We start from the raw sequence: 13,876 nt of genomic DNA, 5'->3' as shown, positions 1-13,876 counted from the left end.
TATGAATCCAAATTTTTCAAAGCGCAGTGCAGCTGCACAGCATACACAGATGAGCGGAGATATTAGATATTTTTTATATTATTCTGTATACCTCAATCAATAGTTATGGACCATGATTATGCTTTGCCTGCACGTTCTGCTGCTAGAGGCAGCTCTGTGAAGCACAAACGTACGGGTGAAAGAAATGACCCGGGAAGGTTTTGAGACAGTAGAAGAAACATGACACGGGTTAACATTGGAGTTGCATTTCCAAGATGGAGAGAGCTTCGTGACAAGCAAGAACTACAGAGAGATGCCGATCTCGCTTGCATTCTAATAAACAGGTAACGTTAAGCACCCATTCAGCTAACTATAACTATATCCGTATATTTTGTGAAACGATGATGTCATGTGTAAAATGCAGACGGACTAGCTCTCATTATTGAACTGCTGCGTCTTTGTGTAGATGAGATAAGCAAAGTAGGCCTACATGCGAGTTGTGCACTCACTACATTGATTATGGCCAAGCATGTGCCCTTAAAAAAGCATATGAATAACATGCGCAACGCGCCACTGACTTTAGACAAGGTTTTTCCTGGTCTGTGACGGAATTGTTTTCTAAACCTGCAAAATAGCACCAGGGAACGTTTGCGCTGGAACACGCCTCCTCTTTTCGCTGAACCGCCCCCGGGAGCACAAATGCATTTCTTAGTTAACCGACGTGCGTCTGTGGAGGGAAAAGTCCTTTGTGCGCGGGTGCAAAATAGGAATGATACATGCGTCGGTGTACAAAGTCACCGACTGGGTGCAAGATAGGGCCCGCTGTTTTGAAGGTGAGCATGGTTTGTTGAAGAGTGGTTTGTTGGCTCAGAAACACTTTTTTGTGCTTATCGAAAATGAAAGTAGGCTGAGCAGTTCAGGCACTTTTAAACATACAGGAGATGTTTTAAGATAGCTCAAAATTCATAAATATAGGATAGGATATTTATTTATTGAATAATAGTGTGTTTAAATAAGATTGCATTATATTTTAAATGATGTTACGGTATTCGCATTATAAAATGTTTGGAAAACCCAAAACTATATACTGTTGTTTTAGGTATGTTTTATTTTTTCAAATTTTTCCACAATTTTGTGGAAACTGATGGGGTCTTATATGATTTATTGGGATATTGATAATGATATTAATCAATTTAATTTGATGTTAGTAGATATCTTTAAGCTTGTGCTCAGAGGATTCGTGACTGATTTGATTAAAGGTGGTAAGTTTGTGATCCATTACAGCTCTGTAAAAACTAGTTCACCAGAAGGCAGTTCAAGTGCAGATTTATTAAACAATTAAAAGTGCATTGTACAATACAAAATGTAATATTAACCAAACCAAAATACTCAAAAACCAAAAGCCTACAAAAAATAAAAAAAGAGACATCCTCCATAATCAGAATCCTCTGAGAATCAAAAAGACCATTGGGGAAAAAAATACTATAAATGAAAGCACACCAAATACAGTAAGATGTGGTAAAAACAATGAGGCAGGAAACTAAAGACATAAACTAGTCCTGGGAATACTGGAGAACATCACACATTATTTGTGTAACAGCATCCCAAGAAAGACTTTCACTATTCAAGAGACAAATGTGGCCTTACATTACAGAGTACTAAATATTAATATATATTATTGATATGTAAATGAGTTTTATTGTCTCTGCACAAATATTCTCTAGACAACACAAAAATGTGTATAAGTGAATGTGTTTACCAAGAAAATTGTCAAACTCACAAATGCTGTATGTGAACAGCTTTGATCAATGAATTATCATTTTTAGAGTGCACTTTCAGGATTTTTCTTTAGCTGAGGGATTTATTGTTGCATGTTTTGTTTATGTATCTTTATGTACACTTTCAGAGTCAACTTTTCTAATTTTCTGATTTAACACAGCTTTTCATGTATACCAGTGCTTTGTGTTTTTCTTCTCCTGCTCTCTTCTTGATGTTTTCCAGTGATTCAGCCTTTTCACACTCATTGATTTCCTTCAGTTTCTCAATCAGAAAATCAACATGTTGGAGTATGAACAGAGAATCAGTGTTGAGTGCGATCCTCTCCAGAATATCCACACAGTGAAAAGCATCCATCACCAGCTTTATTTTCTCTTTCACTAATTCTTGCAGTTCTTCTTCCAGCTTCTGGACCAAAGACTTATCGTTCCTAACTTTACTTATATTATCATCAAATTTCATCTTTAACCTTTCATTTGTCCTTTTCTCCTTTCTTGTCTTTGTTACATATATTTTTGCTTCTTTGACGTGTTTAGTGTAGTGGCATTTATTTGTGCACACTGTACAGTGTTCATCTTTCATCACGATGGACCATGAGAGAGGGGTGAACCACCAGCATCCTGGATAATGACAGTTCTCCTCACAGACGCTGCAGCACATCGCCATGCTGGCTTTAGAGGGATCAATATCAACCTTCACTTTGTATTTCACATCAACTTCACACTCAAAGTTCTTTTTTTCTTCAACAGCTTTTTTGTGTTGCTTCAGTTCTTCTTGAGTTTGTTTCAGCTCATTTTGCTTTTGGTCTATCTTTTGAGTATGTGATTTTATGTTGGAGATTTTTGCCTCCAACTGCTTCTGTTGTTGCAACACATCTTGGGTCATCTTCACGGTTTTTGGTTTTACATTTTTAAGAAATTTGAAAAATCCTGTAATTTCTTTAAAACTGAGATTCCATGATTGCTTTTGGATCATCTGGTATTCTGGGTGAAATGTCTCTCCTTGACAGTTGTCATACTGGAAAAACACCGGCTGATTCTCGTCATTCACTGCACACTTGATTTTAGCCTCTTCAACAGCCTTCAGGACAGATTTAGGATGAGCTCCATGTGAGTGTGTGAGGAGCAAAACAATGTTTTCATCAATATTACTTCCAAACAATGACTGAACAGCATCAAATATGTATATCTGTCTGTCAGAGAGTCGATTCTGTGTTGCTTTCATCACCAGACACACTGCGTCTAGTTTATGGATGCAGTCGTCACATTTGCTTAAACCAAGTAAATTCATGGCAATCTCTTTATCTTTCTCAACTCCACGAGTGTCTCCATATCCTGGTGTGTCGATGATTGTAAGATCAGTTTTACTCTCTTCTAAATAAAACCCATAAACAGTGATGCTGGAGGTCTGACTGTGAACTGAAGACCGAAGGTCACTCTGATCATCTGTGATCTCAAACCAAACCTTGTCTTCTCTCTGAACATCTAAGTTGTAGTTGATCATAGTGTTGATTAGTTTTGTTTTTCCTGTTCCTGTTTCTCCCACCATCAGGATGGTTTTATGGGGTTTGGTTTTGTCTCTCTCTCCAAAGGTCATTTTTTTATATGGTTCAGATTGATCAGGAGAGTCTGTTGTTGGTTTCAGATGGTATCGAATGGGAGTCCCCTCCTCAATTACACTACATTGCTCGATGATTGCATTAAATTTGTGTAATCCTGGTTCTAAACTGTCCATTTTTTGTCTGTTACATAAAGAAAAAAAATATAACAAAAGTTAAAAATGTAGATAATAATAATAATAAAGTGTATAGGCTATAGTTCTTTTTTTTAATGAGGCAAAATTCTGCATCTCATCATCAATAACATTACTGTAATATCTTCCCCAATATCTTCACTAGAATAAATTTTAAAAGAAACTTTGAAAGAAGAGTAAAAGTCCTGTGTGTCAGGCCAGCATACTACAATTCACAGCATGCACCTCACCTTGAACCTAACAACTTCTCACCAATATAAAACTCATAACAAGCAGACAAAAGTATAGTCACAACAGTTTATTTCACACACACACACACACACACACAAAAAAAAGAAGAAATTACTATAAAAGTATTCCAAATGACTTGTGGCTTCAGAATAAATGAAATGCAGTGCACGATAGCTTTGTGTGAGGAACAGAGTTAAACTTAGCTGAAATCCTCTGAAAATCACTGTCTGGCATTCATATCTTTCAAAAGATAAATCCAAAATTTTGTTTGTCGAAATCAGTCTTGACATATGGGAAAGCCAATGACATCTGATATCAAATCTGTTATAATGTGCAGTTATTTTAACATTATGGAAAATGGGGACAATGATCAATAGTCTGTTCCACACACAAAGAAGACTTGGAAAGCCACAGTTATTTGCAATATTTGTATAGTGCTTTTTTGGATAAATTATTATGACTTTACTTTTATCTGCCTTAAAGTCTGCTCACTTAAAATATTCTTACTTTTTATTAGAATCTGTCATGACTTGTTCCATGTTTGAAGTTCCTAAGCAAATTATTGCTAAAGAAAGTAAATACACGTAACATTTTTTTACAACAAATCACCAGTTCACAAAGACATAAATGAAACAGTTTTTCTTTAAACAGAATTTATATCGTTCAAAAAAGATTATTGGGAACATTAAATATATCCTTCTCTTTTTTCCTATTCCTGTATTTATAAGCCCCAGGTATTAACAATTATTTACAATATATACAGTACAACTCACAATTTGAGATACTAAATATCATCATAACATTACTACATTGAGATACATTGTCTATTGAAGAGTAAAACACATTTACTTACAATATTACCCGTTAGTTCAAGTGCTTCCCTGTCTCTCACTTCAGGTACGTGCAGACAAGAAGAAACAGTTGTATTTATACACTGGAGTGGCCAACACCCATTTTTTGAAGGTCACATGATTTGCAAGAAAGTGTAAAATCCCTTATGGCATAGAATATATCCCCACTGTTTTCTGTTGAATAAGAGAAGATATGATGGCATTCAATTAAATGGGGTATATACTGTACATTATCAACTTCATGCCAACTCCATGCTCTGGTTTGCAAGCACTATGTTCAACTTCTTGACCTTCAGGAACATCCAGAATTCCAAGCAACTACACAACTACTCAATATTCAAAGTCAAGTTAAGTCACCTTTATGTAGCACTTTATACAATATAGATTGTTTCAAAGCAGCTTTACAGTGATAACAGAAAAATTATGCAAACAGAGTTCATTTCAGCTGTACAGCAGAACTAGAAGAAAATAGTGACATTGTTCAGCTGAAGTCAGTTTAGTTTTGATTCAGTTCCGTTGTAAAGATCATCATTTGTTAAATTAGTTAATTTCATCTGTAAAGCATAATGGATAAGAAAAGTAATGTCATCGTCCTGCTTAGTTCAGTTTTCATACAATATTGTAATTGCAGTCGGATCAAATATTGTTGTATTACAGTTTAATTCTAGTACTAATTGTACACAATGGAAATGTTGGGCTACCAGAATGACAAGGCTGAATGCCAGGACAAACATGACAAGACAAGCTCCAACAACTTGAGGTTCTACAGTTTGCGTGACACAAAACTGGAAATATAGTGAATGTATTATATACTGTGAAAACAATACAGTGAACAGCCCACATGCAAAATAGTTTCAGTTCTGTTCCTTGTTATACCAGTCCTGCTTGTCTAGCAAACAATGAAAACAGGTCAGTGCAACCATGACAGGTAGAAAATGTAAAAATGGATAGCTGACAATCTGTGAGAGGGAATTTCATACTGATAGATTTTCAACTGTCTTGTAAAAGAGTTCATTTTGAAGTAGGCCTACTGTATTTTTTAAAGATATTGTGATCCTGAAAAGAACCGTGAAACATTTAACATTGTTGCTGCTAGACAAAAAGAACAAAATCTGCTGTCAACAGGGATAGTTGGTTCTTTACATTTACCTAAAAGTGGAGAAAAATTTTACCTTGGATTTTAAAGTCCCCTTTGTAGTAAGTGCCTTTTTTTTGCTATGGGAAGGAGGAGGAGGAGGGAACCCAAGAATGTTCACAAACTTTAAAGGAACACGCCGACTTTTTGGGACTTTATCTTATTCACTGTATCCCCCAGAGTTAGATAAGTCCATACATACCTTTTTCATCTCTGTGCGTGCTGTATGTCAGGATACAGGCACGGAGACAGAGGTAAGTGAATCCAAACACAGCTTTATTCAAGTAGACAAGAGTGCAAGGTGAGTATTCAGTGAGTTCAAGTGCAGATTTGGTGAAGACCACTCGGTGCGGGGCAGACAACAGGTGAGCATGTTCTCTTCAGGTTAGTTTATGTCAAGCAGTCACAGTTCATTAATACTTGTCTTTTCTCCTTCAGATGCAGTCGCTAGCAAACAAGCTTGGAGTAAACACAGGTAGCTCGGGAGGCCGCAGGATCACAGGTAACATGGAATCGAACAGGATGTCTGGAGACAGCAGAACAACGATACAGAGGTTAGTGTTTCACAGGTAAGTATACGTTACTTCTCAGAAATCTGGATGCATCAGAGACTCAGGAGACAATGGATCATGGTCTGTTCCCGTTGGAGGCTTGACAAAGAACTGAGGTGTTGGTGAGTGTTTTGTAGGGCTGGTGATGAAATTGCTGATGGTGAACAGGTGCAGGTGATTAGTAATCTGGAGAGAGTGATGTTGTGTGGTGGATGGGACCGAGCTTGATTGGTCCCTGACAACGTAACTCTGTCTGACGCACCCACCGCTAGCCTAGCTTAGCACAAAGACTGGAGGTAAACGGCTCCAGCTAGCATACTGCTTAGAGCCCTATACACGGGGCAAAAAATCCAGCCCTTATAACCGAGACCTGGCCCGTGGTGTTCAAGCCCTAATTTGGCCCCAGCCCGAAAACTTCTACAATTTTTGAGCCCGAACCCGACCCGAGACCAACAACAATATCACTTTAAGCTCCCTCTGACGCGTCTCTCTGATGTGCGCTGTCTCTGCTAGACACACACACATACACACATGCTACTAGGTAAAATTTTATTATAGGCCTCAAACATAACTACTACCACCGACAATCATGCCCACAAATATTAATACAGACTGTCCATTACAGAGAAGCATAAGCATGCAGTAGAAAATATTATATAGCCAAATGTGATAGTTTAGTTTATTGGTTTATTATAACGTGGACAATCCCTTTTAATAAAAAGAGCAGCTTTAGCCTCTACGGCTAACTTCCAGCTGTAGTCCCCACTCAGTTGTTAGAAGGCATACATCAAATAAAATACATTACAATTACATTTACAGTAGGGCTAAGCAAGAGGGAATAAAACATGCAAGCGTGTGGCACACAATTAAGACAAGCACAAAAAAACAAGCACAAATTGCAAAAGCATAAGAGCAGTTCATGCATTAAAACAGTACAAATTGACATACAAAATAACACATACAGGACCTAACATTGAGGTAGGCAGCAAAAAGCTAATGGCAGCAACATGACCATGTCACATCAACTACACAGCACAACTGTCAGATTAATGTGTGCAGTTATAATTGTCAGACAGACAGATTTTAAGGTGTGTAGTGAAGGTGGAATACATATGTATGTCTTTGATTATAGTGGGCAGTGAGTTCCAGTTTTGTATTGCTGTAACAGAAAATGATAATTGACCAAATGTGCTTTTCCAGAATGGGATTAGAAGGTCACCTCTTGTGGTGCTTCTGGTGATCTGACTGCTATTATTACGTTGGATTATGAATTAATTATGAGGATAAGGAGCGATGTTATGCAAAATTTTGTAGACCAGACAGATATTTTTATATTTGATTACATCTTCCCAGCTTAGCAGTTTATGCTTACACTGTAAAAAATGTCTAACCCTCCCAAATCAAAAATTTCAAGTGACCGATAACATCTAAAATTTTCAATTGGCCCAAGTGAAAATCTGTAAATTTAATTCTATAATTTACAGAATTTCACTTGGGCCAATTGAAAAATTTAGATGTTATCGGTCACTTTAAATTTTTTATTTGGGAGGGTTAGAAATTTTTTACAGTGTATTAAGAATAATGCAATGATGTGAACTGTTAGGCTTCTGGTCCAGTACTTTAAGAGTTTTTATATATATATATATAAAGAATTACTAATGGCTTTAGTGATAAACTATTAGTTTGTCCCCAGCTTGTCAGACAATATGTTAAGTGTGACATAATCATGGCATCCATAAATAATTTAGCAGCATTAAAAGTAAGTGTAATATATGTATGTAATATAATTCTAATATATCTAAAATTAGCTAAGCTAAACTTTACCCTATTGCATACTTTCTTAAAGGGATACTTCACCTCTGGAAAGATGAATGTGTATTTAAATTGGGTCATTTATGTAGTAGAAATGTTAAATTATTTTTGAATTTGGAGCTTTCTAGACTGAGAAAAGCCAGAAAATGTATTTTTGGCTCATGTGGATGAAAGACAACAACTCCCAGAATGCACTTGCTTCGCTGCTCTACGAGGCCACCCCCCAAGCCACGCCTACCGGTTACAGAGCAGTTGTAAACAATAAAGCTAAGCTAAGTTACTAGTCTCCGTGATGAGTCTGCCGGGTTTTTGAGATCGCACAAAATGTTCGGGATTCGGCTTTTGCGTTCTACAGTCGCCATTCATCATGTTTACTGTGGCGAGCAGGACGAGACTAGGGCCGCGGGAGAACGACGCGAGGCCGGTGGCGTGATTACTGATGAGCGCCTGTGAGACGCAATGGTCGCGTATCTCTCACGGAGGAGCGGGTATTTTCTTAGCAATGGTAAAACGCACATCAACAGATCACGCCACCCGCCACGCGTCGTTCTCCCGTGGCCCGCCTCGTCCAGCTCGCCACAGTAAACATGATGAATGGCGACTGTAGAACACAAAAGCGGTGGCGTGATTAAAGGGATACTTCAGGATTTAGCATTAAGCTTTGTATCAGTAGAAAACCTGTAGTATTTTCGAATTACCATGCTTTCCCCCTCATATCCCCCTGATATGAGAGATTTATGTATTTTTTTGTCTGGAAAAAATCCTCTGATGACGCAAAAATCGTCATTTTGCGTCATCGGAGGATTTTTTGGCCAGAGGCTAAAGACTACAGCCAGTAGGAGGGGCTGTTCCGCATGTTCTCAACCCGCCCATAGAGGGATCTCACTCACAGAATGTACAAGCAGTGTCAGCCATCTTTATTTGGAAGCTAAGCTAGCAGGCTCTTGTTCTGTGGAGAAACCTGAGTAGTAGGGGTTACCATACATCCTCTTTTTCCCGGACATGTCCGGCCGTCGAGAGATCGTCCAAAATGTCCGGGATTCGGCTTTTGCTTTCTGCAGTCGCCATTCATTGTTCATATGCTTGTTTCAATCTAACTGAATTCATTCCGATTGGTAAATCTGAATATAGTGTTTACATGAACGCTAAACAAGTGATCGGTTGATGTGCGTTTTACCATTGCTAAGAAAATACCCGCTCCTCCGTGAGAGATAGCCCACGAGACCAGTGCATCTCATAGGTGCTCATCATTAACCCTCTGGGGGGTTTTTGGGGTCCTTGAGATGTTCTGACATGCCCTGACATTTGTGCTTTTTTCAGTTGCTTATAAACATATTAATGGCAAAGGTGTAAATTCACTCTATTTAGCACAAACAGGGCTACCATAATATGTGAACAACTTGCATGTACATGTTTGTATTTTTGATAGAATAATGTTTATGCATGGTTTTTTCAAAAACAAAAAACTAAAGTTTCTGAAATAAGGCCATAAAACACATTCTAAATATATGTAAATAAGACTTTTGACTAATGGATGACGTTGCCTAGAATTTTTTCTTCAAAATTATGTGAAAATCATCCTGCCTAATCATTCACATAACATAATACATTGATTTAAATCTTGTAAAACACTTTTTGTTTGGAAAGGCAATATGCGGGTGGGCGTGATTCACACCTGTGGAGTCAATGGGGCCCGCATAATGAGGCTGCATATGTAATGAGCCTTTCATTCAGGTGTGTGACTGAGCCACAAGAATGCAAGGACAATATATAACTGGTTTGTTGTTTTTTTCCACAAATTTTGCTTGCAAATTGTACAATATCCAAGGTAAACATTTCTAGTAATTGTGCAGTTAATTGTTCTCATACTGTATTTTCAGATTTGGAATATATTCTCTTCCCAAATGTGTCACTAGTAAAGCATAATTAAATTATTTAAAGAGAAGGCTTATAATGACCTTTTAAGATTTTGTTTACATCTATCCTTATATATATATATATATATTTTATTATTATAATTTTTTTTTAAGGTTATACAATTACAACAACATTTAAAATTGTAACAATATTTACAGTGTAATCTTTCTTTGTATTCGCGATTCATATTAAAACAGTATTTTTGCCAGCTGTCGTAGCTCCACAACAGCGCATCTGTGCGTTCGTTCATTCATTCATATACACAGAAACGCGATTCATATTTAAACAGTATTTTTGCCAGCTGTAGTAGCTTCCACAACAGCACGCATCTGTGCGTTCATTCGTTCATTCATATACACAGAAACGCGATTCATATTTAAACAGTATTTTTGCCAGCTGTAGTAGCTCCACAACAGCGCATCTTTGCGTTCATTCATTCCGATTAGAACAAAGCAAACAGAACTGACCTAATTCCTCAGCGGGATCCGTTTGCTCCTCGAAATGATACTTCCAGAACTTCTGAGGTAAATTTTTGCAGGATTATTATCATAGTATTATTCCTCACAGCATCGTAAAGTACATAAGTCTGAAAGTGAACTCGCGGTGTGTGTTATCCAGCTGATTTGGGCGTTTCACAGGTTTGTTTGGATCGCCTCACATTTGCGTTTGAATAGCGCGCGCTCTCCGTGGGCGGAGCACATTAAAACTTAATTAGCTGAGATGAGAACGACTGACATCTCTCTCTTTGCATACATATTACATAAACTGTGAATATTTGTTTTTTATAAAAATTACTTCATTGAAAAGAAGAGAATTCAAGCTTCATGCCTGTGTGACTGTATGCCTGTTTGACTGAGTATTCGCTGAGTTACAGTTCATTTTCGGACGCGTTTCAGAATTGACTTCACTGACGGAGAGTAGGCAGAACTCGCATCATGTTTATTTTTCTTTATTTGGCGAAAAGCACAACACTTTGTTTTTATTATGAGCATACACAAAAAAAGTACACACTAAACAGGATCGATTGATGTATAACACAAGCATATAAGATAAAAATTAATTTTATTTTTTTTTTGCACTCATACGAAAAAAACGAGCCTATCGCGCCGGCGCGATAGCCGACCTCAGGGGGTTAACCCTCTGGGGTCTAAGGTGTTTTTGGGGCCCTTGGGATGTTTTGACATGCCCTGACATTTGTGCTTTTTTCAGTTATTTATAAACATGATCATGGCAAAGGTGTAAATTCACTCTATATAGCACAAACAGGGCTACCATAATATGTGAGCAACATGTATGTAGATGTTTGTATTTTTAAGAGAATAATGTTTATGCGTGGTTATTGAAAAAAAATTAAATGAAAGTGGCTGAAATAAGACCACAAAACTCATACTAAATATGTGTCCACAAGACTTTTGACTAATGGATGTTGTCGCTTCGAGTTCTGGCTTCAAAATTATGTGAAAATAGTCTTTCTTTATCGTTCACATAAAACAATACATTGATTTGAATTGTGTAAGACAGGTTTTGCTTGGAAAGCCAATATGCGAGTGGGGCGTGAACGAGGAGTGGTTTACACCTGAGAATACAATGTCCCACCCATTATGTGTAATGTCTTGCATAATGAGCCATTCATTCAGGTGTGACACTGACTGAGCCCCACAAGAATGAATGCAAGGACAAAAGATATATTTAGAAGAAGACTTATATTGACCATTTAAGATTTTGCTTACATATATCTTGTAAATATGTTTTGCTATTTTATTAAAAAGGTTACAATTACAACAATAATTACAATTTCAGCAATATTTCAAGTGTACTCTTTCTTTGTAAAAAAATGATTATAGGCCTACATTGTATCTTATGTATTCATTAGTTTGAATATAGCCAACAGTGGAACAGCTAACATCTTAGTTGATGACTTTATTTTTGACAAAAATATTATTTTATATATAAAATATAAAATGCTTATACAAATAGCCTACATTTTATTTCAACATATTTCAGTCGATTTTTACTCATCTCAGTATAGCAATACAGTTTGCTAAAACATCATCATTCATTCACACACAGAAACGCGATTCAAATTTAAACTGTCTTTTTGCGAGCTGCGGTAAACAGCGCGCATCTCTGCCATTCATTCATTCACACACAGAAACGCGATTCTCTTGAGAAGGAAAAAAACTTTCTAGAGTATTCCTCAGCTCAGCGGCATCCGTTGCTCCTCGGAATACCCGCACTTCTGAGGTAAATTTTCCATTATTATTATTACAATAGTATTATTCCTCACAGCGCTGCGAGACGGTGTAAACAAGTACAATGATCTGATTAAACTTGTGTTTTCTCAAGCTGATATGGGGGCGTTCACAGTTTGCATCGATTGCCTCAGTCATTTGCATTTGAATAGCGCGCGCTCTCCGTGGGCGGGGTCACATTAAAAATAATTAGATGAATAATTAGATGAGATGAGAACGACTGACATCTCGCTTTTCTTACAGATTACATGAACTGAGAATATTTGTTTTTTTATATAAATTACTTAATTTAAAGAATAAATGGACTTCACTGACAGAGAGAAAGCAGAACTCACATCATGTTTATTTTTCTTTATTTGGCAAAAAGCACAACACTTTGTTTTTATTGTGAGTATACACAAAAATAATACACACTTAACAGAATCGATTGATGTATGAAACTTGTTTGTAATATCAAAGTCAACAGAGCAAAATTAATCTCTTTTGAACTGATAAAAAAAAAAAGCGAGCCTATCGCGCCGGCGCGATTGTTGACCCCAGGGGGTTAATATGTGCTTTAAAAAAGCTAGTGAGGATTTAATCCTATTCTGACCTGACAGCAAAAGACTACCTAGTTACTTCGATACTAGGGGTTCTTCAGGAAGTGAGATAAATACCAGATCTCACCACATGGGGGCTCGTACGGGGATTGCGCAATTTAACATTGCCCAATTAAAAGAATTTAAGCATACAAACGGGGTTTTCATGAATTTAGAAACTTCTGTCCAGAATGTATAACTGAACAGGGTTATTACATGGCAGAGATGAAGACCATTACTTTCTGTAACAGGGGGGCCAACTTTATAGGTCCGGGTCACACTCATTATTTAACCTATTAGGTGATGAGATGGTCATCGATATAGATGAGGCAATTGAATTGTTAAAAGAGAACGCGTGACTAAGACTATGTGCTGTGTTGTTATTTAGACCTTTTTGTGGAGTGATATTATAGTCCCAGGCTTCTGCACTAAACAGGCACGGACTAACACGGACTAACGTCGTCTGACACGGATCTGGTGGGAACCGAGAGTGTTGGACAAGAGTCTGATGGGTAGTGGTACCGAATTGGCTCTGTATCGAGAGGATCTAATGAGAATGGATCAAGCCCCGAGGAAAACAAGTTATTTTTTACATCTATTGCTTAAACTGCTTACAAGGTAAGTACTTGTGTAGTAAGTACTGTGTAGTTTTCCACTCATACAGGACTGCCCTGTTGAAATTGGATAAGCTGAAGTATTATAACCTTTAACCTTTTGATGATTTGCTACAAATATTAATCATCGTGTAACCAGTATTTTTATCTTTTGTTCAAATAGATTTTTATTTTATAAAGACAAACACTGTTATGTTTTACTTCAGCTTACAAAGACTAGAGTTATATAAGTAATAGACAGAGCATTATATTATATCTTGCAAGACCAAGGACAACGAAGGATCCAGGAAAGATTCTGCTGGAGGGTAAGCATGAATTTGATCAATGTGCCTAGTTGTCAATCATTGTTATTGTTTCACGAAGGTGTAGGGACACACCTAGATTTACTGGTATTCTGTTAACATTGTGGTAGTTACGGATCGTGAAGT

General features: G+C 37.2%; 1 protein-coding gene across 2 annotated transcripts; it reads right to left on the bottom strand.

The window, feature by feature from the left end:
- Positions 1-1,288: 1,288 nt before the first annotated feature.
- Positions 1,289-4,641, bottom strand: LOC311284573 (uncharacterized protein). 2 transcript variants are annotated; one of them, XM_084399670.1, is made up of 3 exons: positions 4,592-4,641; positions 4,246-4,303; positions 1,810-3,496 (listed from the first exon to the last, which is right to left on the bottom strand). In XM_084399670.1, exons 2-3 carry the CDS (start codon positions 4,275-4,277, stop codon positions 1,897-1,899), a joined length of 1,632 nt encoding a protein of 543 aa, XP_084255796.1. In that variant the 5' UTR covers positions 4,278-4,303; positions 4,592-4,641; the 3' UTR covers positions 1,810-1,896. The 2 variants fall into 2 exon arrangements, with proteins under 2 accessions (XP_084255797.1, XP_084255796.1); XM_084399671.1 differs by lacking the exon at positions 4,246-4,303 and having other exon boundaries at positions 1,289-3,496.
- Between the last annotated feature and the right edge of the window lie 9,235 nt (positions 4,642-13,876).

Source organism: Rutilus rutilus, assembly GCF_951802725.1.
Source record: "Rutilus rutilus genome assembly, chromosome: 24".
Classification (NCBI taxonomy): Eukaryota; Metazoa; Chordata; class Actinopteri; order Cypriniformes; family Leuciscidae; genus Rutilus; species Rutilus rutilus.
This window is presented reverse-complemented; position numbering and strand designations above follow the sequence as displayed.

Excerpts from the sequence above, each read along its gene's own strand:
- LOC311284573 (XM_084399670.1), bottom strand. The coding sequence starts at position 4,277 with ATGGAACAAGTCATGACAGATTCTAATAAAAA. Across the intron at positions 3,497-4,245 it reads ATGACAGATTCTAATAAAAA|ACAAAAAATGGACAGTTTAG; the intron begins GTAAGAATATTT and ends TTTATGTAACAG.